This window comes from Cetorhinus maximus, chromosome 6 (assembly GCF_964194155.1).
Source record: "Cetorhinus maximus chromosome 6, sCetMax3.hap1.1, whole genome shotgun sequence".
NCBI lineage: Eukaryota > Metazoa > Chordata > Chondrichthyes > Lamniformes > Cetorhinidae > Cetorhinus > Cetorhinus maximus.
Genome location: NC_135884.1, coordinates 130,744,347 through 130,769,840, shown reverse-complemented (window position 1 = coordinate 130,769,840; position 25,494 = coordinate 130,744,347). Strand labels below are relative to the sequence as shown.

Here is a 25,494-nt window from a genome sequence, read left to right as displayed (position 1 = left end):
AAAATGAAATTACGTTTCTCCAATCACAATAAAGCAGTGGGTATAATCATATTGTATGTTACATAGGGAGGTCTTGTGGCACAGTGGTAGCGTCCCTGCCTCTGGGCCAGGAGCTCTAGGTTCCACAGAAGGTGCATTCATAGTGTGGTGAAACAGGTTGATTATCATTAAAATAGGTCTGATGGCAGGCATTAAGTGCGGGAGAGATTCCTGGTCGATCATACTGCAGAAGGTAATGGCAAACCACTGCAGTACTTTGCCAAGCATAATCATGATCAACCCAATGGAAGTCCACGGTCCCTTTTAGGGCATGGTACCTTTAAGAGGAGGACATTACATAGAATATATATTTCCTTAACTTGAGATCTGCTTCTAATAGATTGAAAGGCCAGAATTTAAAATCAGGTGGGATGGCGGGGTATTTTTACCAGCAGATGGGTGGATCTCGGGTGGCCTGCCCAGTCTTGGGTCAGTTGAGGCCTTTAAGTAGTCAATTAATGGCCACTTAAGGGCTTGTTCCCACTACTGCTGGTATTTTACCAGCAGCGGAAAATGTCCATGCCACCTGACAAAGCTGCCAAATATTCCCCAAGCTGAGGGCCTGACTGCGGTATCGGGGACTCCTTAATGCTCAGGCTCCCTGTGCCCCTCAAAGCGCCCCTTCTCCCAGGAGAATAGGCCACCCCCACAGTACTAAAGACATGTTGCAATATCAGAGTTTTCACCTTTCAATTGAGATGTTAAACTCGCTGTTCAGATGGATGTAAAAGATTCCATGGCAGCTTTACAAAGAAAAAGTGTCTTCTGGCCAATCATTCAACGTAACCAAAATAAATTAGCTGGTTAGTTATTTCATTGCTGTGTATGGGATCTTGCCATGCTCAAATTAGCTGCTGTAGTTCCCCAAAAAAGAACAATAAATGTACTTCAGAAGTAATTCATTGGCTGGGAAGCACATTGAGATACCCTGAAAATCTCAAACTTTAATAAGGGGAAACCCATAATAAGATGAATTAAAGCTTTGCAAAAAATATATTTTTGAGTACAATAGCACTTGATGGAAACTGCTAATGCAAGTGATCACTGTCTAGTACTAGTCCATCGTAAGAATAATGAGTGCATCAGTGTGAAATTGCAGGATGAGATTATTTTAGTACTGCCTGTGAAAAAATGTACTATTACCATCTGAGTCAACACTAATCAAAAAAATTATGGGATGAAAGGAATCAATGAATGTAAGTTAGATGGAAACGAAGAACTGAACTAACAATGAACTATGGAACAAAATTATTTGCAGGAGACTAAGTAGTTTGATAATAACAACAGGCACTTAAATATGCCTTTAATGTAGGAAGATGTCCCAAGGCACTTCACAGGAGTGGAATAAGGCAAAAATTGACACTCAGCCAAAGAAGGGGCTATTATGAGGGATGTCTAAAAGCTTGGTTAGAAAGGTATGTTTTAAGGAAGGTCTTAAGGAAGGAGAAGTTATATGTAGAGCAGAGAGGATAGGGAAGGATTTCTAATGTTTGGGCAGTTGAATACACAGTCCATATGGCACAGAGAGTAAAAAGCGCATAAAAGTCCAGATTTGGAATACGGATGAGAGGGGGATGCATGCCAGTCCATCCTGAGTGTTCATTTTGCACAACTCTGTCTTTCTTTCTTTTGCTGCTTCCCAAATGGCAATTGATTTCTCCAATGTTGATGTTGATTGCTGCTACAATCGGCATGGCAGCCACTATATGAAATGTAGGCCTGCTACATGCAGACCTAATTCCTACTGGGTGCAACTGGGAGGATTTACATGGAACCAGGCATCTCACCAGCCCCACCTCCAAAAGTCACAATAGATTAGTCATGAGGGCATCAGAACAAAAACAGAAATACCTGGAAAAACTCAGCAGGTCTGGCAGCATCGGCGGAGAAGAGCAAAGTTGACGTTTCGAGTCCTCATGACCTTTCAACAGAACTAAGTAAAAATAGGAGAGGGGTGAAATAAGGGCATCAGAGTTTCTGAATTAATCCAGGAAGGGGCAAGAACATTCCAAATTCCATCTTCCTGCCCAGGTCATGCTAAACTTATAACAATAATGTTTTGGAGTTTCCATGCTGCTGAATTTCAGAATTTAAAATGTCTATAATATTTGACTAAACAGACTTTCATGATTTGTTTTATAATCTAGTGCCATATTTTCCTTCAGTTCAAAAAACAGATAAATTGGCAGTTCTTATTTATAATTATTGACACAAAACTAGGTGGAAGTCTGATTATCTATGAGGAAAGATTAAGTAGACTGGGCCTTTATTCTCTCAAGTTTAGAAGAATGAGAGGTGATCTCATTCAAACATACATAATTCTTACAGAGCTCGACAGGGTCGATACAGGAAGGATGTTTCCCTTGGCTGGGGAGGTCTAGAACCAGAGGGCACAGTCTCAGAATAAGGGGCAAGCCATTTAGGACTGAGATGAGGAGGAATTTCTTCACTCAGATGGTGGTTAATCTTTGGAATTTTCTGCCCCTGAGGGCTGTGGAGGCTCAGTCGTTGAGTATGTTCAAGGCTGAGATCGATAGATTTCAACGTGTTAAAAACATCAATGTTTACAGGCATAGTGCAAGAAAATGGCGGTGAAGTAGAAAATCAGCCATGATCTCATTGAATAGCGGAGCAGGATCGAAGTGCTGAATGACCTACTCCTGCTCCTATTTCTTATGTTCTTAAGTTCTAATTTACAATTTACACAATTGCAGAAATAGACACTTCTAAAATATCCAATTCCCAAGAATGCAATTTTCTCAGCAGCAATGATAAAGTAGTATCCAATTTTAAAGCATCTATAAAAATGTCACTTTAACACTTCTCAAACTGCTAACAATGAACTTAAGTGGTTTAAATGTCGAAAACTTCATTCATCCAACTTTAATATTGACAGAAATGTCATATGAGTGCCACTGCCATGTCTCCAAGTGTAACTGTGAGCCAACTTAAAAATTCCCACGTCAAGGAAATTTCAAACTTTCTAAGTCAATTATTATTGTAATAAATCTATTGTTACTGAGATGTTGAAAGTAGCTTTATTAAACTTTAATACTACTAAAATATACTTAAACTATTTTAAAGATGACTAATTGATCTCGCAAAGTGTTGCTAGCTGGCACTTCAAAATATATCTACTATATTATGTAACTTGTACTATATATTCACTATCATGTGGAGGCTCAGTTGAGGACTGGCCATATCCTCTACTGTACCTTCTTGCAGAAACACATTGGCCTAGATCTTCCATCTTCAGATTGTTGGAAACTGGATATACACCAGGAAATATATTGGGACCCCTCTGAATTCCTGATGCACTAACTCCATGGGAATTGCCCAGGAAGTTTGAACTTCTGATGAGCAATTCCCCAGCTCCCCAGCACCCTCCGAAGAAGCCGCCTGCTCTGAATTAGAGTTGGAGACTTTGGATGGTTCCAACTTACTTGCTTGAATAGTTACCCAAGAAATGTTAGACAGAAAAATCCCAGTCTAACTCCTGGGTAACTATACAACTGACAACCCCCCCTCCCCTTGACTCCCCTCCCGAATCCCTGACTGCCTACCAACCCGACCCCCCAACACCCCTCCTGACTCACCCCGACTGCCCCCAGACCTGACCTGATCTCACCTCACCACCTTACCAAGCTGCCACTCTACCCACATGCCACTCTACCACCCATCTGACCTGCCACCTTACCCACCTGCCACCTTATCCTCTTACCTCACCCACCCTGGTCCCTTACCCACCTACACATTCACCCATTCAATCACACACTAATGCACTGAAAAGCTGCTTAAATATCCCAGCTTTTCAGCATGTTAGCAGACACTTAGCAGAATATGGCAGGTAATGCCATAAAAAAGGGGCATGGCTTGCCTTTCCCCTGATGATCCTGCACTACGAAGAAGCAGTTCAATTTCAGGTGCATCCTGCATTTCTGGAGAAGCCAAGATTTGAAGACCCAGCCAGGAATGTGGAGCTCCAACGTGGCGCAGAAAAGTAGGAGCAGAGTGGCAATTTGACAGCAATTGCCACTTCTCGGAAGATTCAGGCCAATGAAAATGGGTCCCTCGTAGCCCCAGTCTATAGCTTCAGAGGAACTCTGGAAAGTTTGGCCTCCAGATATGCAGTGTGCAGATCCACTGGCGTGTAGACATGCCATAGCAATCTTGAACCAAACTCCCAGCTATGGGCAAATATTTTCACTACCTTGTCAATACCTTGGAAGAGTTGAAGGCTAAGGGAGTGAAGCCTGACAAAGAGTGGAGCCCAAAGATGAAGTGATATCTAAATATGCCATCTTTCTAGCAACTCCTGCATCCAAGCCGGTGCCAAACTTTGTGCTTTGCATTCCTTTGAACTCAATCTGGAAGGTCTAGAGGGGGACCCTAATGTTTCGGCAGCCCAGAGTCTCCAAATATTTTTCCCAGGCTTGCACCCTGGAGTGGACTCTCTAATTTTGCTGCAGAGCAGTAACATAATATGGTAGACAGACTTAACACAGAGTTGACTCTCAAACCATCATCTTATGAAATGGAAGGCTTCCACTGAATATTTATTATATTTACTTGCTGTTCAAATGTTGAAATATTTGTTCACATAGTTCCTTCTTCATTCTCTCCTCTTCCCCATTGACTCCTCTTTTTGAAATGCCCTTCAACCTAAATTTAACCAATATATTCTAGCTCTAGTGATTCTATGTATTCTAAGTACGGTTTTAAAACTTATAAACCACTTTTACTCACTTTATTTTCTATGTCTCACTGTTTGCTTTAGAAACCAGGAACAATGACCAGGGCCTGATTTTAACTCTGCATAAGTGAATGGAAAGCATGAGTTAAAATCATGCCCCGGAGGCCTCTAGGAAACAAAATAGAACAGATGGTTTGTCAGCTTTTTGAGTGACAGAACTCATCATCAATTTATAACTTTTAGCAGCTCCATTAAATCTCCTCATAACCTTCTCTAAGGAGAACAATGACATCTGTAGTCTCTCATTCTTGGTATCATTCTGTTAAATGTCCTCCATGCATTCTCCAAAGCCTTGACATCATTCCTAAAGTATCACACCCAGAAGTGGACACAATACTCTAGCTAAGGTCTATCCAGTGATTTATAAAGGTTCAGCATAACTTTGCTGCAACTATTCCTCCATTTGTAAAGCCAAGGATCCTATATCCTTTTTTGAGCAGCTTTGTCAACTTGGCCTGTCACCCTCAAAGATTTATGTATATGAACCCCCAGGTTTCTCTCTTCCTGCACCCTTTAAAATTGTACCATTTGGTTTATATTGCCTTTCCTCATTCTTCCTCCCAAATTCACTAGTCATTTCACCAGTCTGTCTACATTCTCTTGAAGTCTGCTGTTATTTTCCTCACTTTTTACTACATTTCCAAGTTTTGTGCCATCTGCAAACTTTGAAATCATGCTTCCTCCACCTAAGTCCAAGCATTGGTCCCAATACCAACCCTTGGGGGCATGTCACTTTATAATTCTCCAGCACTGCTGCACCAGATTTATTCCTCTCTTTTTTTGAATTGAGGTGTTGTTATTGGGAAGAGTATTCTCCATCAACAATAGTTGCCAAAGTGAATTTTAGTATCTCTCTCTTCAAAGGTTGAGGTGCAGGCTAGAGGACTCAAAGTAACCCTCAGGTTCCAGACATCCTTTTGCTGGTCCCCTTTTTCTGCACACATATCAGTTCAAAGGAAACCTATTGATACTAATAAAAGGAACTCAGGTCAAAACAAATAATTAACAGCAACTGGCACTGAGGAGCTTTAAAAGGTCTAATGCGCTTACTTGAAGGTATATTTAAATATCATTTAAATGTCTTACATTCTGGAAGTTTGCCTGATGTCTTGTTCCCACCAGTTTTCATTAGAATACTGGACTTTAGGCATCTACACATCCCTGAGGCCAAAAGTGGTACGTTACCACATTTACACATTCAGCCACTTCATATGATGCTTCCCTGACAGTGAGGTGGGGCACTCTTCACCTATCTGATGGAAATAGGATGGTTGTTCTTCCTCCTTACTTCCTCAAATATAAAGAATGTCCTACTCAAACCAGTTTTGCATTACAGACAAGAAGCAACTTTCCGACTGAACACTGCACACCTCATCTCTAACCGGACCCCGCCCCACCCTCATAAAAAGTGCAGGTCATCAGGAGTAGCACAGGCCAGTCCAAAATCTCCTCCCGTCAATAGGTATACTGTCCGATTACCAGTGCAATGTGTCCTGAGTACTAGCCCAGCAAATTTAAATGAAGCGCAAACCTGAAAACTATACATCATCATGCGAGTGACATGACCACCACCTATTTCATGATTGTTTAGGTCCCGAATATTTGACTTAATTCCCAAAAAAGAGTCATTTGTATTCACCAAAGGATATTTTGCCAAACATAAGTCATAAATTGTTCCAATCTTTACGCATTACACTCCCAGTTTATTACATCAGCGGAATTATTATTTGGAGTGCTGCCTTGTAAACACTCTTGGGTATCCATTATTCTCAATATAATGAAATAACAAAATATCATACAGCAGTTTATACAGCAAGATTCTTGTGTGCTTTCTGCTCATTACACATCCATGTAAGATACTCAAGCCAAACACATGCATATAATGACATGCCCCTCATGGATGGAATCTTACTAACAGAATTAAATAGCCTACTGCAGATCTTAGACTACTCACCCAGTAAAACAAATATTTCTTCTCCATCTTGTGAAATCAGTGAAGCAGGCAAAAAAAAATCTGCATTCTTCCTAAGGTAAGGGTGTCAAATAAGTACTTTAATATTTCAATAAGTATTGTTCATTATTATCATTGAGTTACCTCAGACTAATATATACTAGCTACACCCAACAGCACTACATCAGATTTTGAACTCCAGTCATGTAATGGCAATAAATATGAGTGGTGGACATTGAATTATGTGGGAGAGTTCCATACATATTATGAATATCTCTTTGAAAACCTGTAAATTTTTAGCATGCTGCATCCAGGGTTAGACGCTGAAGGGGTTTGAGATCTCAAGCTAAACTACTTTGTCACACAATGCCAGTCATCCACGGTTCATGGAGATGTAACCCCTGCTGACACTGTTCAACTGCTGTTTTGTGAGATTAATTTTCACGTCAATTATAATCTTGCTTCTTTTGACATCTAACATCATGTTTTAAGAAACGTGATCACTTTTATTTATTCAACAAGAGAAAGGACAAAATCTTTTAAAAGTTGAATCTGTTTCCTGATGCATCAAAACCACATCAGTTTGTTTTCTGGAACATTCCACCCACCAAATATAGTTTGTTTACCATGCAAGTGTGACCGATTTAAAAAAAATAAAGGAAGAAATTGGTCCATATTGCAGCCAATTTCTATGGATGCAAAATAAGACTTGGCCCCATCTGCCATAGACAGTTATGCCCCCCACCCACCAAATCCCCAGTTTGTGCACTGGCTTCCAGATTGGCAGGTGGTGACTCGCAAGTGCCAGTACATCCACCCAAAACAGATATTTTGTGGTTAAGATCCTCAGTAACACCGACTACAAGCAATGTTGTTCTTGCCACATAGCCAAACAGCTCATCTTCCCTAAATAAGCAATCCGTGCACGGATAGGCACTTGTGGAAATATGGAGTAGGTTAATGTTGACTCCATTATGTTTCTTTAGTAACAGTTATGTGGCCTCATGGTACAGTAGGAGAAAATAAGTAAGTAAATTAATGGGGGAAGGATGTAAAATTTCCATTTTTTTTCTTTTTTTTTTATTTAGATCATAAACATTATTTCTGTCCAACACTTTGGGGAGCACTACGTGAAAATGCTTTATTAATATAACTGATTAAATCATCCCTTCATTTTAAAATTTGTGCTTCCAGGATCTTGCACAAGTCAATGTTCAGAGTTCTGAGTTTGCTGAGGAAATCAATAAATATCAGGGAAAGATGCACAAGATGAATGCACAGTTAACCACTGTTACAGAACAAAAGAGTAATGGTATCAAAGGTAATATATTTATTATAAATTAGAGGTGAAAGTAATTAATAATGTTTCAATATCTTACAAGCATAGTTTGCTTCTTATTTGTATGGATAGAAAGGTCTTTGAAAGATTATGCGGCAGATTTTAACTCCAAGCAGGTTTCTGACAGGAAACCACTCCAGCTAGTTGATTTCCCACTGGCAGAGTTCCCATGTAGCAGGAGGCCAGGGCAACTTAATTGCTGGGCCTTATTTAATTGTCACCGTTTCACTTCCTGCCTATATCGGGCAAGAGGAAGATGGAGAGCAACTCCTGCCAGATGAAGAGCATAAGGTACTTGGATCCTCATTGCTTCCTTGGTAAGTGACAAAGAGATGGTTTGGGGAGGTGGTTTCGGAAGTCTGAGGCAGGGTAGGCCACAGATTCCCTTGTGGGGCCAGAAACTGTACTCCTGCTTCTTCTTTCCCCACAAAGGAAAGTTTTAGACTTACCTTATGTCCTCACACCAGCTAAAGACCCTGTTTCTGCCTAGCAGGAAACTACGGCCTCCCTGCTAAGGAGCCCCGTTAGAATTGCATTGGAACAATTGTGATAGAACAGGATGCCATATACAATACAAATTTGCATAAATTATGAGCCTTGTGCCTGTTTTAAGCAGGCACCGCTCCCAGTTGCAGAATTCTACAGGTTAAAACGGCAAATAGTCAGGATCTGAACAGATAGTTCACCGGTTGATTGTTAACTATCCATCCAGCCAGTTTCCACCAGGCATGTAGCTACCCCTTTAATGTGATTTCAGTTTCACCGCCTTGCTTAACCTAACTCAACTTTAAAGAAGAAAAGATAGAAACAGAAAATGCTGGAATTACTCAGCAGGTCAGGCAGCATCGGTGGAGAGAGAAACAGAGTTAATGGGGTGTGAAACGGATGTTAGGGCTGTTTCCAGGTCCTGAACTCGCCCACAAGGGGAAGCAATCACAAGCCTGGATTCTCGAGGGGCTGGCCTGATAATTAGGTGACCAATTAGCGGCCATGGCTCGGGGAATGTGGGACTAAAAGCATGCAGGCCCAATTTAAGCTCACTGTATTGTGGCTGTAGCTTCACTGAATCATTGGCAGTTATGGAGCAGGAAAGGCAGAGGGCTGGAACCCAGGCCAGGGCAGCCCCTGGCTTTGTAGATACAAGCCTGGAGGTCTGCCTTGAGTCAATGAGGGAGGGGAGGGAGGTCCTCTTTCCAGAGGATGGCAGGAGAAGGGCACCCTCCCAAAGCATAGGATAGGGGTGGTTGAGAACATCAGCAGAGTGTGGTCAGGAGGAACTGGATGCAGTGCAGGAAAGGTTTCAATGACATTATTTACTCTGGCAAGGTGACTGCAATGCCACATCCTCATGGCAGGCTTCTGGATATTCAAACCCCAACAGAGGAGCCTGAGGGTGAATGCTTCTCCTGAAAATGAAAGGAATGTGTGCCCAGGGCACTCAATAACCCCTCAGCCACCGCTTCAGGCAGAATACTGAGTGGGTCACTGAGATTTTTCACCTGTAACTGTGCACTTTTCCTATTTTTCAAGAATCCAGGCCTGTGATTTCTTCCCCTTATGGGCGAGTTCAGGACCTGGAACCAGTCCCAACATCGGTTTCCAGACCCCATTAACTTTGTTTCTCTCTCCACAGATGCTGCCTGACCTGCTGAGTAAGTCCAGCATTTTCTGTTTATATCTTTTATTTTTTAAAGTTGTATTAAGTCCAGATGATGCCAAATGTTTGAGCATCCATTTATTAATGGCGGGGCAAGAAAAGAAGGATGAAGTATTGAAGGAGAGCATGGGTCCCTGAACAGGGACAGTGTAACCTCTAGACAAATGTGCATTCTTCATTGATGGTAAGAATGGATCTTTCCAGGCTGCATTTTCAATGGAGGTGTTCTCACAGGCATCTCAGAGTGAGTTCCAGACCATGTTGTCCCACTGGGTTAGAAGGGCTCAGCTGAAAAGTAACTGGATCAGATGATCCCTGAGATTGGCAGCATCCTGCTGAGACCCTCGAGTCCAGTGCCAGATCTGGCCACGTCCCTGTGCGACTGGGACAACCTTATGTTCTGCATCTTCCTCCTCCGCTTCCATGCCCTGCTCCTCCTTGTCCTTTGATGAGCTGTTCAATCTAACGTACCACCATCTTCAAGATCCACACTTCTCAGAAGGGCCATGTTATGGAAAGTGCAATAGACCACCCCAAACACAAGATTCTTGCAGGGGTGTATTGCAGGGTACCACCCAACTGGTTAGGCAGAGGATGCACATCTTCGGAAGCCTGATGACCTGCTCAATGTTGGTCCTGGCGAGCAGATGGCAACAATTATAGCACCTCTGTGCCTCTGTCTCGGGTTCCTATAATGGGATGAGATACCATCTCTTTGAGGGTATTCCTTGTTGGCTAGGATCCAACCATGTAGTTTGGACTGCCAAGGGGTGAAAAAGAGTCATGGCAGCTGCCAGGAAAGCAAGCTTACGCATGCAGGAAGCTCTCATTATGGTCACAGACCAGCTAACTATTGAGGGAGTGGAAGCCCTTTCAGTTGATGAATCTCACTGGCTGGTCAGTCAGTGCCTTGTTGGCTGCATGGATGAAACGAATGATGTCCCGCACCAGGGGTGATGGCCTTTGTGCCTGCGAGGCCCCAGCTATCGCAAAGAGAACATTGGCATATGGTATGCAGCCAATTATGAATTGCTACCAAGGTCCTCAGTTGATCCTTGGAAGGAGCCTGGGGTGAAGAAGTGGCCATGCTGACTTTGGCAGCTACTGGCAGGCCATGATGAGCAGTGCTGCGAGACGTGAGGTCTTCCGTGATGAGAACACAAATCTCTGTGAGAATTTGCCTAAAAAGACAATGTCCCCGGCAACACTGGTTCCCCGACCCGATCTATCAGCAGTAGATCCTATGCTGAGGATATGGCCTTCATTGCCCCTTGATCCGCTCCATTGTGCTCATGCCCGGGCACTCACCTTCCTGCAGGGGATGTTGCTCCTCATCATCACTCGACTTGACATCTCAGTCACGATCCCATTGCTAGTTGCTGCCTTCCTTGCACTCAGATGGCATCTCAGTTTTATGTGGAACCATTGTCCTTCCTTTTAAGCCCTCCATGATGCCTGGGAAGTGACGTCCATTTGCACTGCCCAAGCGCATAGTCAACACTCTCCAAGCAACCTGAGTACACCCAATGGCACCTGTGTGCCAGCAGCTGAGAACCCCTCTCAGCGTTCTCCCTTTTATCATAGAATCTTTTCAGTGCAGAAGTAGGCCATTGGGCCCATCAAGTCTGCACTGGCTCTCTGAAAGAGCATTCTACCTAGTCCCATGCCCCTGCCTTTCCCTGTAACCTTGCACATTCTTTCTTTTCAGATAGCAATCCAATTCCCTTCTGAATACCTCGATCGAACCTGCTTCCACCACCTTCTTAGGAAGTTCATTCCAGACTCCAACCACCCCCTGGATGAAAAAATTTTTCCTCACATCACTTTTACTACTTTTGCCAATTATTTTGAATCTGTGCGCACCTAATTCCTTGGAGACAGTCATGACTGGTTCCCCGCTGTGTTCTGCCTCCATGCACCTGGTCTGCCTCTGACCAACATGCAGCCCATAAGCCCCCATCTAAATCTCAACATGGTCCTCTACGAGCTCCCAATGAACTCTTTCACAATCTTAATTGGACTAATTTGGGAATCCGGCTGGATTCTGGGGCCAGCCTTCCCCTGCCGTGATGAAATAGCCTGGGACAGGAAATTGGCACACAACCTGCCACTGATATTTTCATTGCCCACCCACCTCCAGTCCCACCCTAAAAATCCTGCTCAACGTTTCAGGTCACTGATCTTTCATTAGAATTGTTCTTTCAAAAAGTAACCGAAATATTGGCCAGAATTCTACATTCAACGTGTGGGCCTCGGGCCTGACACGCTGTATCGTAAAATGGCGTGCGATGACATCGGGCATGCATCCCAATGTCACTGCGCACCATCGTGATACTTTGGTAGGCGGGTGCACTATGAGGACGGAGGCGCCCCCGCCATTAATTAACTGGCCAGTTAAGGCTCTTGAGGCACCAATTGTCTTTGATTTTTCACAGCCCGTGTGATTTTCAGGGCATCGCACGGGCACAACGGGCAGATGGGTCAGCCACATTTTCAAAAACCTCATCCATGGGCGGGATAAGAGGGGTGAGTGGGCTTGCTAATGCGAGTTGTTAGTACTTTAGATTATAACTTACTGCTGCTTGCTTGTGTGAACAGGACAGCTTCATTTTGCTTCAGAGCTGCTTTGACAGAAATAACAGGCTTCAGCTCAGGACTCTGGACACTTGGGGCCTTTCAGGTATCAGACAGCCTTCCCTTACCCTGGGAATAGGGATTGTGGTCTCCGCTGGAGGCAGCTCCTCTGAGGAGGAGGAGGAGAGGGCCAAAAGGAGGAGGAGGCCAGGAGTCCATATTCAGCCTCCAGGGGAGCGACCTGTGGGAGGACAGGCGCAGGCACAAGGGACGCAGGGCCAACAGGAAGTCCAAGGCGGAAGGGGCTGCAGAAGACGCCACTATCCTGCTGCCAAAGTTTACAGGCGGCGATGCAGCTACCTCAATATGTCTGAGGTGCAATGCTGAAGGAGGCTCCACCTCTCAAGAGAGTCCAGAACCTCCATCTGTCAGATGATCAGCCCTGAGATCAGCTCCAATAATGTGGGTGGACACCCCATGCCAGTGGCACTGAAAGTCACAGTGGCCCTCAACTTCTATGCCTCCAGCTCTTTCCAGGGGCCGGTGGGTGATCTTTGTGGAGTCTCCCAATCAGCTATCCACAGTTGTGTCAAGCTGGTGACAGACGCTCTGTTCAGGCGTGCATTGTCTTTCATTCACTACCACACGGAGGAGGCCAGCCAGGCTGAGCGAGTCAGAGGCTTCGCCGCCATTGCTGGGTTTCCCCCGCGTCCAGGGTGCAACCGACTGCACACATGTGGCCATCAAGGTGCCGGCGGGTGAGCCGGGTGCCTTCGTCAACAGGAAGGGCTTCCACTCCATGATTATGCAGATAGTGTGTGACCATAGGATGCAGATTCTGCAAGTCTGTGCAAGGTACCCAGGCAGCTCCCATGACGCTTACATCCTGAGACACTCCCAGGTGCCGAGGCTCTTAAGTGCTCCAGCCTGGCTGGATCGGTGGCTGCTGGATGACAAGGGCTATCTCCTCAAAAGGTGGCTCATGATGCCTCTTCACCATCCAAGAACAGAGGCCGAGCAGCGGTACAATAGGAGCCAAGCCATGCCTCCATAAGGGCGGTGGTAGAGAGAACCATCGGTCTTCTCAAGTTGCGCTTCCAATGCCTGGACCGTTCAGGGGGCGCACTGCAATACCCCCCAGATCATGTGTCACTGATACTGGTTGCATGCTGCGCTCTCCACAATCTGGGGTTGGAAAGGGGGGGGATGCAGTGGAGGAAGATGTTGATGCAGCTGCTCTAGCAGCAGACGATGAGTCCAGTAGTGCATCCGAGGACGAGTACGCTCAGGAGAATGCTGAGGAGATAGACACCGACCTGGGCAACCTCCAGGGAGTTAGGGACACCTGGGAGGCTTTAATCCAATGCTCCTTCAGCTAGCCTACCAAAGATTAACCACCACCACATGCCAGGGCTGCAGGCTCCATACTCGATACCTGACAGGAACATTTGCTTCGTGAACAACATGCACTTTCAATAAAGCTCAATGACAAACAAGTCACTCATAACACCATGGGTTACTCTTCACCTGCAGAACTAATGAAGCACCTAGAGGCTTGTTGAACACAAACACATTTAATGGTGTGGTGCCTGGCATGCATAAAACAAATTAAATGGAAAGGCGTTCTCCATCACACCCGCTAATAACTAACTTATAAATGGGACAAAAAAAATCACCAGTGATAAACCCGTGTCATGCCTAAGGTGCTTTATATTTGCATTTGTGGGTGCTACATCTAGGTGCTCCCCCCTCGCTGGCACCAGCATTGGAGACAGCCTGCTCACTCTGCTGTCCTGTTGGCCTTGATTATCTTGGCGGGCGTCTTCTGTCCTGTGGAGCCTGTGCTGGCCCCGCCTGGGAGGGAGCAGCCAGTGCCACGGCTGGCATCTCCTCAGACGCCACAGCCTCATTGGATGCCACGGTCACTGGCAGAGGGGCAGAGGAGCTGCTGCCATCATCCAGAGCGCCCTGAGAGGATCCTGTAGGGACAACAAGCAGCTCATGCGCCAACGTCATGTCATTTTGGACTTCCCTGCTCACCATTGATGGATGGGCACCTAGCTGGGATACTGGGTGCCCAATCCATCTCCCACACTGACAGTGACCATCTGAGGTTATTGCCGGTGTGAGGGCTTGCAGGTCCGAGCGCATCCCCAGGAATCCCTGAGTGAGCTCCTGGAGCAGCCTCTCCATGAGAATTGCCATGGAGAAGGCTGTGCGCTCGGCCATGAGGGTCATTGCATTGCTCATGCTCAACATGGACTCCTCCACAACGGAGACCATGGTATGCATTCCCTCATGTATCTCCACCAGATCCTCCCGCACACCCTGCTGGACTTCCATTATCTGCTACCTCAGGGACAACTCCAGAGGCACATCATCATCCACCGACTGAGCATGTTCCTGGTCCCCAGCAGTCCTCCGACTGTCGGCGCCCTGGGCACACTCTGCCTCCTCTTGCACCTCAAGCGAGTGTGAAGTGACCTCACCACTGTGCACCAAGATACTATCCACCGATCTAATGCCCACCAAGGTGCTGGTACCTGCGTGGCTGAGAGGGTGTGACGCTGGTGCCTTTCTCTCGTCTGTGTCCTTTGGGGTGAGTGGTGGGCCTTCAGGGTCCTGATCCCGACGGGCTTCTGGTGAGCCTGAAAGGAAGAACAAGGACATGTCATTAGTTGAAGTCATTACACTGTTATTGTGCATGCCTGACGCCCGGATCAGGGTGCCCTTGTCGTTCCATTATCAATGGGGATTCCATGTTCAAGGCTCACATCAATATAGAGATAACTGTGGAATGGTTGTTTTGACAGACATTCTGAACTCAGTGCACTGCACTTTTACCTCTCTGTGGCACCCCAACCTCACTGCGGCCGGTTGAGCTAGGCACATGGCGCCTCTCTGGCTCCAGTGCCTCCTCATACCTGAACAAGATTAGAAGGTGGGCCAGTCCTCCGCCAGTCTGCAACCTTTCAGCATTATTGTGGGATGTCTTCTCCTGAAAGGAGAGAGGAGCATTGATTAGTCCACCCTGTACTTGCATTGCCATTGCAGCCTGGCCAACCCCACCTGAGGAATACCTCGCAGAGCTCAGCCGATTCGTGACCCTGGAGCTGCATGACACTCATTCCAAGCAGCCAGGGCTCAACCCCTTGCCCAGATGCTGTCTCATTGACATTTGCCACTCACTCACATTCTAAGAACTCTGAGATCCGGGAAGGTGCTGTGCTAAGTGACCCACGCCAATACAGTACTCATCCTTCCTGATTGCAGGAAGTCATTAAAGCGCTTATGGCACTGCACCCATGTGCGCCTTGCCACATCGTGGGAGCTGACCCTGGATGCCACCTCCTCCCAGGCATTTTTGGTGAGGTGGGGGGCCCTCCTACTCCTGTCCCTGGGGCTGAGTATATCCCGGTGTGCTGCCACTTCCTCTAGGAGGGCAGCAAGACACTCGCCGACCTGCCCTCCCACCTGCCGTGTTCAGCACTGAGGTTCTCCATGCCAAGGGTCCTCCGAGTCAATGACAGCCTTTGCATGGCTGCCGCGGCCACTTTTGAATTTGAGTGCCATTGGACCCAGCGGACATTGAGCTCCCGCCCCTGCCCGCCCCTTCACGCTGACGCCGGAGTCGCATATTACACTGGGCGGGCCTTAATTGGCTCGCCTGTGTAAAATGGTGGTGCGGAGCCGATCGCTGTCAGCGGGTCGGGCCCCATGACCGCCCGGTCCCGCCGAGCCGCCCAACCAATGTAAAATCCTGGCCATTAACTCTGTTCAATTCTCCACAGATGCTACAGGTTCCAGCATTTTCTGTTTTTACTTCCGATTTCCAACATCCAAACATCTTGATTTTTAAAAAAATTTAGATCTTAATTAGAAGTTCTCAGACTCTTCTTAGACCATCCTAATCATGTATTTTTGCAAATTCTAGTTGGTGCAGACTGAAAATATTCTTTAAAGACCAATGCTCAGAAGTATTAGTATTAGATGAACATTACTACAGCATTCCAACATCTGCACTGAAATTTGAATATATGATGTTAATCAAGTTGGCATGTATCTGAAATTTAGTTCAGTGATCAAAAGGGGATATGGCTGTCAATTAATAGCATTGTCTGAAAATGGATTATCCAAAAGAGATTGAAAATGATTTCCTAATTCATTTTTAGTTCAATTTATTATGATAATATTTTGCGCCAACAACCTTTTAATAGTATTAAAACTTCTCAAATTATGCATTTCCTGAAACTTTTTCACTGCCTTTTCCAAGATTGTTTTATTGAAGTACACAAAATGTCACATTACACCAAATTGCAAGCAAACCAAAACTCTGTCAATGTCCAGTTTTATTCTTCCGAAGTGGGTTCTAATATCCAATGAAATAACTAGATTCATTATCTCATGCATATAATAGGAATTCAGAAGCATTATGCGCTGATATTGGAGTGGGGAGGTGGAGGGGAGCGCAGAGATTGAGAGGCAAGATTGGAGACCAGTGTCCGGGTTGCGGGGAGATGGGGCAGGGAGATCAGAGGGTTGGCGGGGAGTGGAGCTCGGAAGGGGAGGGAGGAGAATGGAATCCACAGCTGGGGAGTGTAGGAGAGATGGAAGGGCTGGAGAGGGATGTGGGTGAGGGAGGGTCTAGAGGGTAAGCAGGTTAGCTTTGTGGACCAGGAGGAAGCACTCTTGCTCCTGCCCACAAGTAATACTGGAAAAACACCTCTCTTCCCTGCAGCAGCCCTTGCCCCCCTTTAGCTACTGGGTTTAAGTCTGGAAAGAGAATAAAATCTAATGTATGCCACTTCATTAAAATATTTAAATAAGATGCCCCGCTCCTGCGAGCGAATTTGTCATTGGTTTGCCTCGGGATTGAGGTTTTCAATGTTTTAATATCCCACCCAACACAAGCCCACCCATTTTCAGTGGTTAAAATTCCACCCAAAATATTTCTGTACAGTTGGAAAAAGACATCAGACATGCATGGTTTTGATATATGATATTAAAGTTGAATAGTCACAGATGGACTTCTGTATTCCACTGTATACATTTCTGCAGAGTTTATGGCCTTGATTTTGTGGTTAGTGACAAACAAACAATGCTTGCCATTCATGCTTGCCCGCAGCTGCCCAGAGACATTTGGTGGGATTTTAATAATTTAGGATAATTAGAAAGCCATTTCAGCACAGCACCCTCGCCAGGCGATCTGGGACCTATGTGAGCAGAACAAGGAACTGTGTCTCTCTTCAAATTGCAAAATCATGACTGAGGCATACATGGAGAAATTTTAACCTGTAAAGGGGGGCAGTTGCTGATATTGATGCATGCGGAGTTTAAAACATCAAAAAATTGCAGCAAGTCGGGAACGCAGCTGGAACCCACCAACTTCGCCATTTGGCTGGTGCACCTACCTGAACACATGCGAAACGCCCTAAGGACTGGTCAGTGAATTAAATATGCAAGAATTTTGGGGGTGGGGGCCCAGGAAAGTGGCAAAAATCCACAACACATTCCTGTCTCCTCGCATGTTTTTCAGAGAGAGCTTCAGAGCTGTGCCGGCAATCTGCCTGGCAACATCAAGAAGCCAATTAAGGTAGTTAAAGAGATTTTCACCAGACTTTCCAGTTGTCCCAGAGGTGAAAGGGGCCCCTGAAGTGTGCAAAACTTAGTGGCTCACAGGAGGGGAGTGCGCAGGGAAGGTCCTAGCCACTTGACATTTACATGCAATCTGAGCTTTACTTGCCAAGAGCAGAAAGACAGCGATCATGCACAGGCACAGTCTCATGGAGCCTGCTGCCATTGAGATTGCTCCACCTTGTGTCCCAGTCAATATTACTCTTGACATACTGGAGCAGGCACGGAGGCAGGTGGTCATGGAATTTAGTGCTGCCAGCAAGCCTGCCAGTTCCCTGGCTTCATCCTGCCCACAGGCCATCTTCCTGCAAGTGACAGGTAGCCAGTAGACCTTGTTAAAGGCATATTAAGGCCTATAGTCAAAGGCTGACTGCTTCCTGGCCCCCACAGGCATTGGGGAACTGCCTGGTGGCAGACTGGGGTGCTGCAGGCAGGATTAGAGGCCCTCCCTGCCTGGCTTCAGCTTCAGCCGCAGGTCGCCCTGTGGAGGGAATCACTGCCTGGTGTACACCCCCCCCCCCCGCCCCCTTAATAGTGGCCCAGATGCTGAGGCCTTTTTTTTTTAATTTAATTTTAATAAGTTGGAGAGAGGTCACCTCCATATTGGAATGCTGTCCTCTCTTTCACTTACCTTGAAAGGCCAGTTTCTGCTCCTTCAGTACTGGAGGGCCAACAAGTGGCTCAGATTTTATTTCCCTTCCAGCTTTAAACCCAGTAGCTAAAGGGCATCTGTAGGCCCTTCAGTTTCCAGAGCCGACCCGCCATCTTTAATAGGGTGGCAAGCCTGCCCTGTAGCCACTAAATTGGGGGCGGGGGTCAGTGCGGGAGAACCTGAAGCCTGTGGGCATAATCCTGCCCACCATTTTCCTCAAGGCTGTTGGCTGGTGGCCACTAGGCAGGTGAAAGGCATCAGTGGAGATATCTGGACAACAGAAACTTGAAATAAATTTTGTTAGTGATTAAATATTGACAGTAAAATTGACATATCAACAGACTTTTAAACACCAAAGTGATTTTCCTTTTGAAACTACAAATTGTTTCTCTTTCCTTTCCTGTTACTTCTATGTGGTGCTTCAGCAGAGCTAGAGTCAGGCTTTTTGTTCTCCTGCTCTGACTGCTCAGATGCTTGTGGCGACATCCTTTAAGTTTGGGGATCCTTACATCTGTCCCTGCAGGGGAAATGGTGGCATAGTAGTACTGTCACTATACCAGTAATCCAGAGGGCCAGGCTAATGCTCTCAGGACATGAGTTCAAAACCCACCACCGGAGCTAGTGGAGTTTAAATTTAACTAATATCTGGAATATAAAGCTGGTCTCAGTAATGGTGACCATGACAAGTATCATTGATTGTTGTAAAAAAAAACCTTTCTGGTTCTGGCTCACTAATGTCCTTTATTGAATGAAATCTCCCATCCTTACCTGGTGTGTAACTCAGACCCACAGCAATGTGATTGACTCTTAACTGTCCTCTGAAATGCCCTAGTGTGCCACTCAGTTCAAGGACAACTAGAGATGGGCAATAAATGCTGCCCTTGCCAGTGATGCCTGCATCCAATGAAAGAATAAAGAAAAAAACACTGCCTCCCCTACAGGGGCAGACTCAGTCCTCAGAGAGGAGTCAGCATGTGGGGCACTGACAGGCTCAGCAAGGGAGGAGGACTGGGAGTGCCTACAGCAGAGACCCAGGCTGGATTTTTGCTGCACGGAACCGGAAGTGGGTGCCACATCCACTTGGGGGTTCAGTGTCTGGGCTGCACACAATCTCAAGGTGCCCAGCCAATTAACTCAGAGGAGCCGTGGCACCATATTTATAGGGCTGCTAGCCCTGAATTCACTCCTGACTGCTCAGAGACGGTCTCTGCCAGACTGCTGCATTCAGTCAAGCAGCTAACTGGAAGGCTGCAGCAAGAATAGCAGAAGAAAGATCCTGGGTGGCCCTAGGATTCAGTGCTGCCCCCATGCAGGTGCTTCTCCAGGCTGCAAGGGCAAGGTGGGAAGTCCTCTTCCCCAGGGATGGGAAGAGGAGGCCAGCCCACCTGACAAAGCAAGCCAGGACAGAAATTGCAGAGGAGGAACTGCAACCATGGAGTCACCCAAAGAACCTAGATGCAGTGCTGCAAGCAAATCGGTGACCTTCATTCGGCCCGATCACCCAGCCGGTGGCAAAGGAATCAGGCAGCAGCTCGATGAAAGCGCCAGTCTTTGATTGTTGACACCCACAATGTCCCTCAAGAGTAACTGTATACAGGAGGCATTCATGTGCCCCCATCATGGACTGCTGGGTTGCCACCAGCATAGCTGTTGTTCTTGTATCCATGAGGAAGCTAACAGTCTTCATTCGTGTGCTTGCAGGAGAAAATGGCACACAACAGTAAGGAAAGGGCCAAGACCGGCGGGAGTGCCCAACCAAGAGGATGAATGAATGTGGAGGGGCACAAGGATGCATCTGGCACACACAAATTATAGTGCTCATGTCTCCACCACTGGACACATGAAGCTCCACATCAGGCATAGTTGGGTTGAGGAAATCGGAAGCCCATAACCCTTCAATATTTCTGATGCAGATCAGGGTTATGCTGAAACATGCAGAGCTCAAGAGATCGGGGCAGGCAGCCACCTCTGAGGAGGAATAAGGTTCCTCAGAGAGTGCAGCGTCATATCTTTCACCCGCACTCTCCACCAGCGCAGAAACTCTCACATCGGTGGTTCTGCATTCGTAGTTAGATTCAAGGTCACAACCTGGTGAGTACATCACAGACACACCCGACCAGCTGATGGAGGCTGTGACAGCCAAGACCAGTTGATATTCAGAGGACTGTGGGAGATCAGGCCCAGGCTAAGCCCCATGATGATGACATGCCTTTGGAGACATTAGCAACACAGAACCTGCTGCCAGTGACCATGAGCACCCACGTGCAGACAATGTAGACATCCGTCCAGGCAATAAGTGCTGCCATGACTTTGATAGGTGCGAGCCTCCATCAAGAGATTAGCGACCCTCATGGAGAGCCAGATCCAGAAAACCAATCAGTGAATGCCGAAGATGCCCACAAATCTGCATACCATCGCCTTGCCTATGGAGCAGTGGCAAGGAGAGAGGAGGTCGAGGTGTCTGGAATTTCAGCAGGTCCTCTTCCTTCTCAGGTCAGCAGGGAAAGACAAGTATGCTTTGCAAGAAAGGAGAAGCAGCTACCTTCTGCATATAGGGGCGCATCTCAGGACACTCCTGGTGTGGACCACAGCTCCTCAGCCCCTCTGCCAGTGACTCAAGCGCCTTGAGTAACCATAACAACAGAGGAGGGTGCTGCATCTGTGCCTCAAGCAGCCAGAGGATGGCCACGAAGATCATCCCCAGCTATGGCAGCAAGGTCAGCAGCATACCTCCATTTCAGCTGCAAGCACAGGGTGAGCATCATGTAGGAGCACCCATATGAGAGTTAAGAAGAGCACATAGATGCATGGGTGATTAAATCATTTAAATATAAAGTCTTGCTTCTGTTGTGCCATTCAATAAAGGGCTCACACATGTTGCTTCTCCTTCCAATCCTTGCTGCCCTGTAAGATCTCATCTGCAGCCTTGTTTCTTCAATGGACTTGTAGTGGACAAAGCCACAATTGGTCAGCTCCTCAGCCTTGCCACTGTGCACTGTGTACCTGAACGCTAAACAATGGATTACAAAATAAAGGAAAGGTTAGATTAAAATGTTTCTGAAAAGGCATAAGGGTCACAAGAAGTGGTTATGTATTATCCTGTCCTGAGCTTCTCTTGCACGCATCTCTCTGTGCCTTGCTTGTGGTCCAAGGGGTCCTCCATCTTGCATCAGCTGTTCAGCAGCCTCCTCCACATCCTGTTCAGCAGAGGAGGCACCACAATCAACGATATCCTCATTGTTCAATACCTCCCACCCCCCATGCAGCACCTTAAGCCCAATGGCCTGCTGAAGTGGTCATTCGGGTTGACTCATGGCAGAAGTTGTACCTCTTCTTTGCATTAGTTTGAGGGTCCGTCACAGGCATGTGCAGCCATGTCTTGAGCCTTTATCTCCGAGTATCCATCCTAGAAAGCATGCGGGGGTCCAAGAAAACAGTGGCACCTGGAACTGCCGAAGCATGTTGGTGTCAAGGCTGCTTGCAAGGAATCACATCTGTAGGATCCGCTTTCGGTGTTTGCAGACCAGTTGAACATTGAGCAAATTGAAGTCCTTCCTGTTGATGAAGGCTGGTTGGTCCGGGGAAGCATGCGTGCACTCAATGACACCTTGTACCTGGAGGAATCCAGCAATGGCGTTGAACCCAATGGACCTCTCCACTTGACTTTCCAGGTCAGTGCGGGAGCACATATAGTTGCCGGCCCTCTTGAACATGGCATTTGTCACCACCTTGATGCACCGATGTGCTGCACACTGCAAGATCCCATACATATCTCCTGTGGAAAGAGCCAGATGCATAGAGTTTGTGAGCCACTGTGACGTTCAGCACCTCTGACATTGAATGTCCACCAAAACCCCATGAATCTCAGCTCATCCTGGAGCATGGCATGGAGATCAGTGGTGGACATCTGCAAATAGTTCAGCCTTGGACAATACATTGTACCCTGGAGATAGCCTCTTCGGCGCACAGGAGTATGTTGCCGTACTTCTCTGTGGGCTTCCCGAGGGTACCATTAGGAAACTGGCTTTCTTAGGATCCTGAGGTTGTTAATGTGCCCCCTCCGGTGCCTGAACCTCCCTCCCTCTGAGCTGCCCTTCTCCTCAACGGGAGCCCTGAAGCCTGGGTAGATAAAGCCCATGGCAGGTGCACTTTCTACTAGTCCTCAGCCTTCTATCCATAGAATCAAAGAATCTTTACAGTGCAGGAGGAGGCCATTCAGCCCATCGAGTCTGCACTGACTCTCTGAGATAACATTCTACCTAGTCCCACTCCACTGCCTTATCCCCATAACCTTGCAGATTCTTTCTTTTAAGATAGCAGTCCAATTCCCTTTGGAATACCTCAATCGAACCTGCCTCCACCATCCTCTCAGGAGGTTTGTCCAGACTCCAATCACCGTCCGGGTGAAAAAGTTTTTCCTCATATCACTATTACTCCTTTTACCAATTATTTTGAACCTGTGCCGTCTAGTTCTTGATGCTCTCTTGAGCGGGAACAATTTTTCACTATTTACCATATCCATAACCCTAAGGATCTTGAATACCTCTATCAGGTCTCCTCCCAGTCTTCTTTTCTCCAAGGAAAGCAGTCCTAACCTCTTAAATCTATCCTCATAGTAACAGTTCTTTATCCCTGGCATAATTCTTGTGAATTTCCTCTGTACTCTCTCCAATGCCTTCACATCCTCCCTCAAGTATGGCACCCAGAACCGGACACAGTACTCCAGATGAGGTCTAACTAGTCTCTCATACAAATTCAACATGACCTCCTTACTCTTGTACTCAATGCCCCTATTACAATGCTTTATTAGCTGCTCTCTCAACATGCCCTCAACACCCAGACTGCTCCCCTCCGCTACTGTTCCTTTGGAGCACGTACCACTCCCCCTTAGTCAGCCTGGCAGCATGCTCCCTTAGCATTGGCACTTTCCACCCCTCTGCCATCATTGAGCAATGTGCCCTGTGCACTACTTTCCCTGGCACTGCACTCTGACTCTCTCGATGCCTGGCTGATTTCCTGTTTCCTTGCCTTTAACCAGGTGAGACTCTGAAGCCCCATGATCTCCATGCACCATCAGTAAAATCAGAAATGCGCTGCAAGACTCCAGTTAATTTAACTGTTAAATATCTGAATTGCTTTTCCGCCACCTCGGTGTGTGAAGTTCACCCTCCGTGGTTGCCGCCATCGGTAAAATCCAGAAGCAACGGAAAGGCATTGGACATACAGCCAAATGTGTACTGCTCACATTTTACAGCTTCCACTCTGCTGCTAAGCACCTTCTAATTGATTTGGTAAAATTCCCTCCCCCATTTCTATCTTCCCTTTCTCCAGCTTCCCTCTCGTGGCCTACCTGCGCTTGCTAACCAAGAGCCTGAGAGCACTTTGCTGCACTTTAGCGAGGAGTTGAAGGGCCAAGGCAAAACTTTCCTCCATCCTATTTAAACTGGCAGGTTAAGTGTGCAGGCCGTTGGTCAAAATCATGCACTTGGTTGCCTGCAATGTCTGATGTTCCATGTGGGTGACCACTTTTTCCATGGAGGTGTACATTAGCACAAAGGTCGGAGACATCATGACACTCGTGCTTTAGGATTTCTCCAATCTCTCTCCAATGTTGCACATTGCCTCTAGAAATGCTGACAGAACCGCACACATTTTCTATTGCTGCTCCAGAATAGTTTGCTTTGTTGATAGCCCCTGAGGATCAACATCTGCGTGCAGCTGAGCAGAGCTTGAAGTGTCCTGCATCCTCCAACAGGGACCCTCCGCTGCTGTCCCACTCTCCAACACTTGCTCCTGCTCCTGCCCACTTGTGATGTGTGGCACACTATGACAATCCAATTATCTGGCTTGGAGGTCCACCCAAGGTGTGGATATCTGAGCTGGTGGAGAGTGTGCATGAGTCGTGTGGCAGTGCTTCTTCAGAATGTGTGATCTCCTCTGAAGACTTTTCCTGCACCCTCCTGTGTGAGTATTGAAGGGCCTGTGGCAGATGAAAGAAATGATTTAGAACTACAAGAGTTCAAAATCGTCATAGGCAGATGATCAAATTTCAGTTACTGATGACATCAAGTCTCATGAATGAGTGTTGTGTCATTTGGCTGTGTGAGATCTGATTCTGCCACTAGGTATGTATCTCCAATGGCCAATGCACCTTTCCACTCTGCTGATCTCCAAGACCACCTTTTTTTTCATTTGTTCATGGGATGTGGGCATCGCTGGCTCCTCCGCAGCAGTCAGGTTAGCATTCGCTGGAGGGCCTCTCCCAGTTCTCTGCCCCTCCTTGGTGTTCTGTACTCTCTTCAAAGAGAGAGAAAAGCGAGTTATGAGCATGAGAAATGAATGTTTTGAGAGGATTGTCGGACAATATATTTAGAGGTGACAGTGAGGGATCATTGTGAGATGACAATAAGATGAGGATGAGTGTCAGTGGTGGCTGTTCAGATGGGATGTGAGGAGATGCTTTGAGAAAGAGCAATGGGTGGAACTGCAAGGTATGTTGGCCTGAGGAACATTGTGCAGGCGATGGTTGGGAAAGCCAAAGTGAAGGAGTTGGCATTTGAATGTAATATGCCACTCACTTTTCATGGAATGTATACAAGGTGGTTTTCTAGAACAGCATGTTGAAGAACCAACAAGAGAACAGGCTATTTTAGATCTAGTATTGTGTAATGAGAAAGGGCTGATCAATAATTTTATTGTAAAGGAGCCTTTAGAGAAGGGTGACCACAATATGATAGAACTTTGCATTAAATTTGAAAAAGATGTAGTTCAATCTGAAACTAGAGACTTAAATCTAAATAAAGGAAACTACGAAGGTATCAGGGGAAAGTTAGCTGTGGTAGATTTGGAAACTACATTAAAAGGTTTGACGGTAGACAGGCAATGGCTGGCGTTT

General features: G+C 46.5%; 1 protein-coding gene across 1 annotated transcript in view; it reads left to right on the top strand.

Moving 5' to 3' along the window:
* The window catches only part of pmfbp1 (polyamine modulated factor 1 binding protein 1), a 967,668-nt gene that overhangs the window by 787,768 nt on the left and 154,406 nt on the right, over positions 1–25,494 (top strand). Inside the window, exon 30 of the mRNA XM_078544531.1 lies at positions 7,938–8,064. Within this exon, the coding sequence (XP_078400657.1) occupies positions 7,938–8,064 (127 nt within the window). The remainder of the gene's footprint in view (positions 1–7,937; positions 8,065–25,494) is intronic.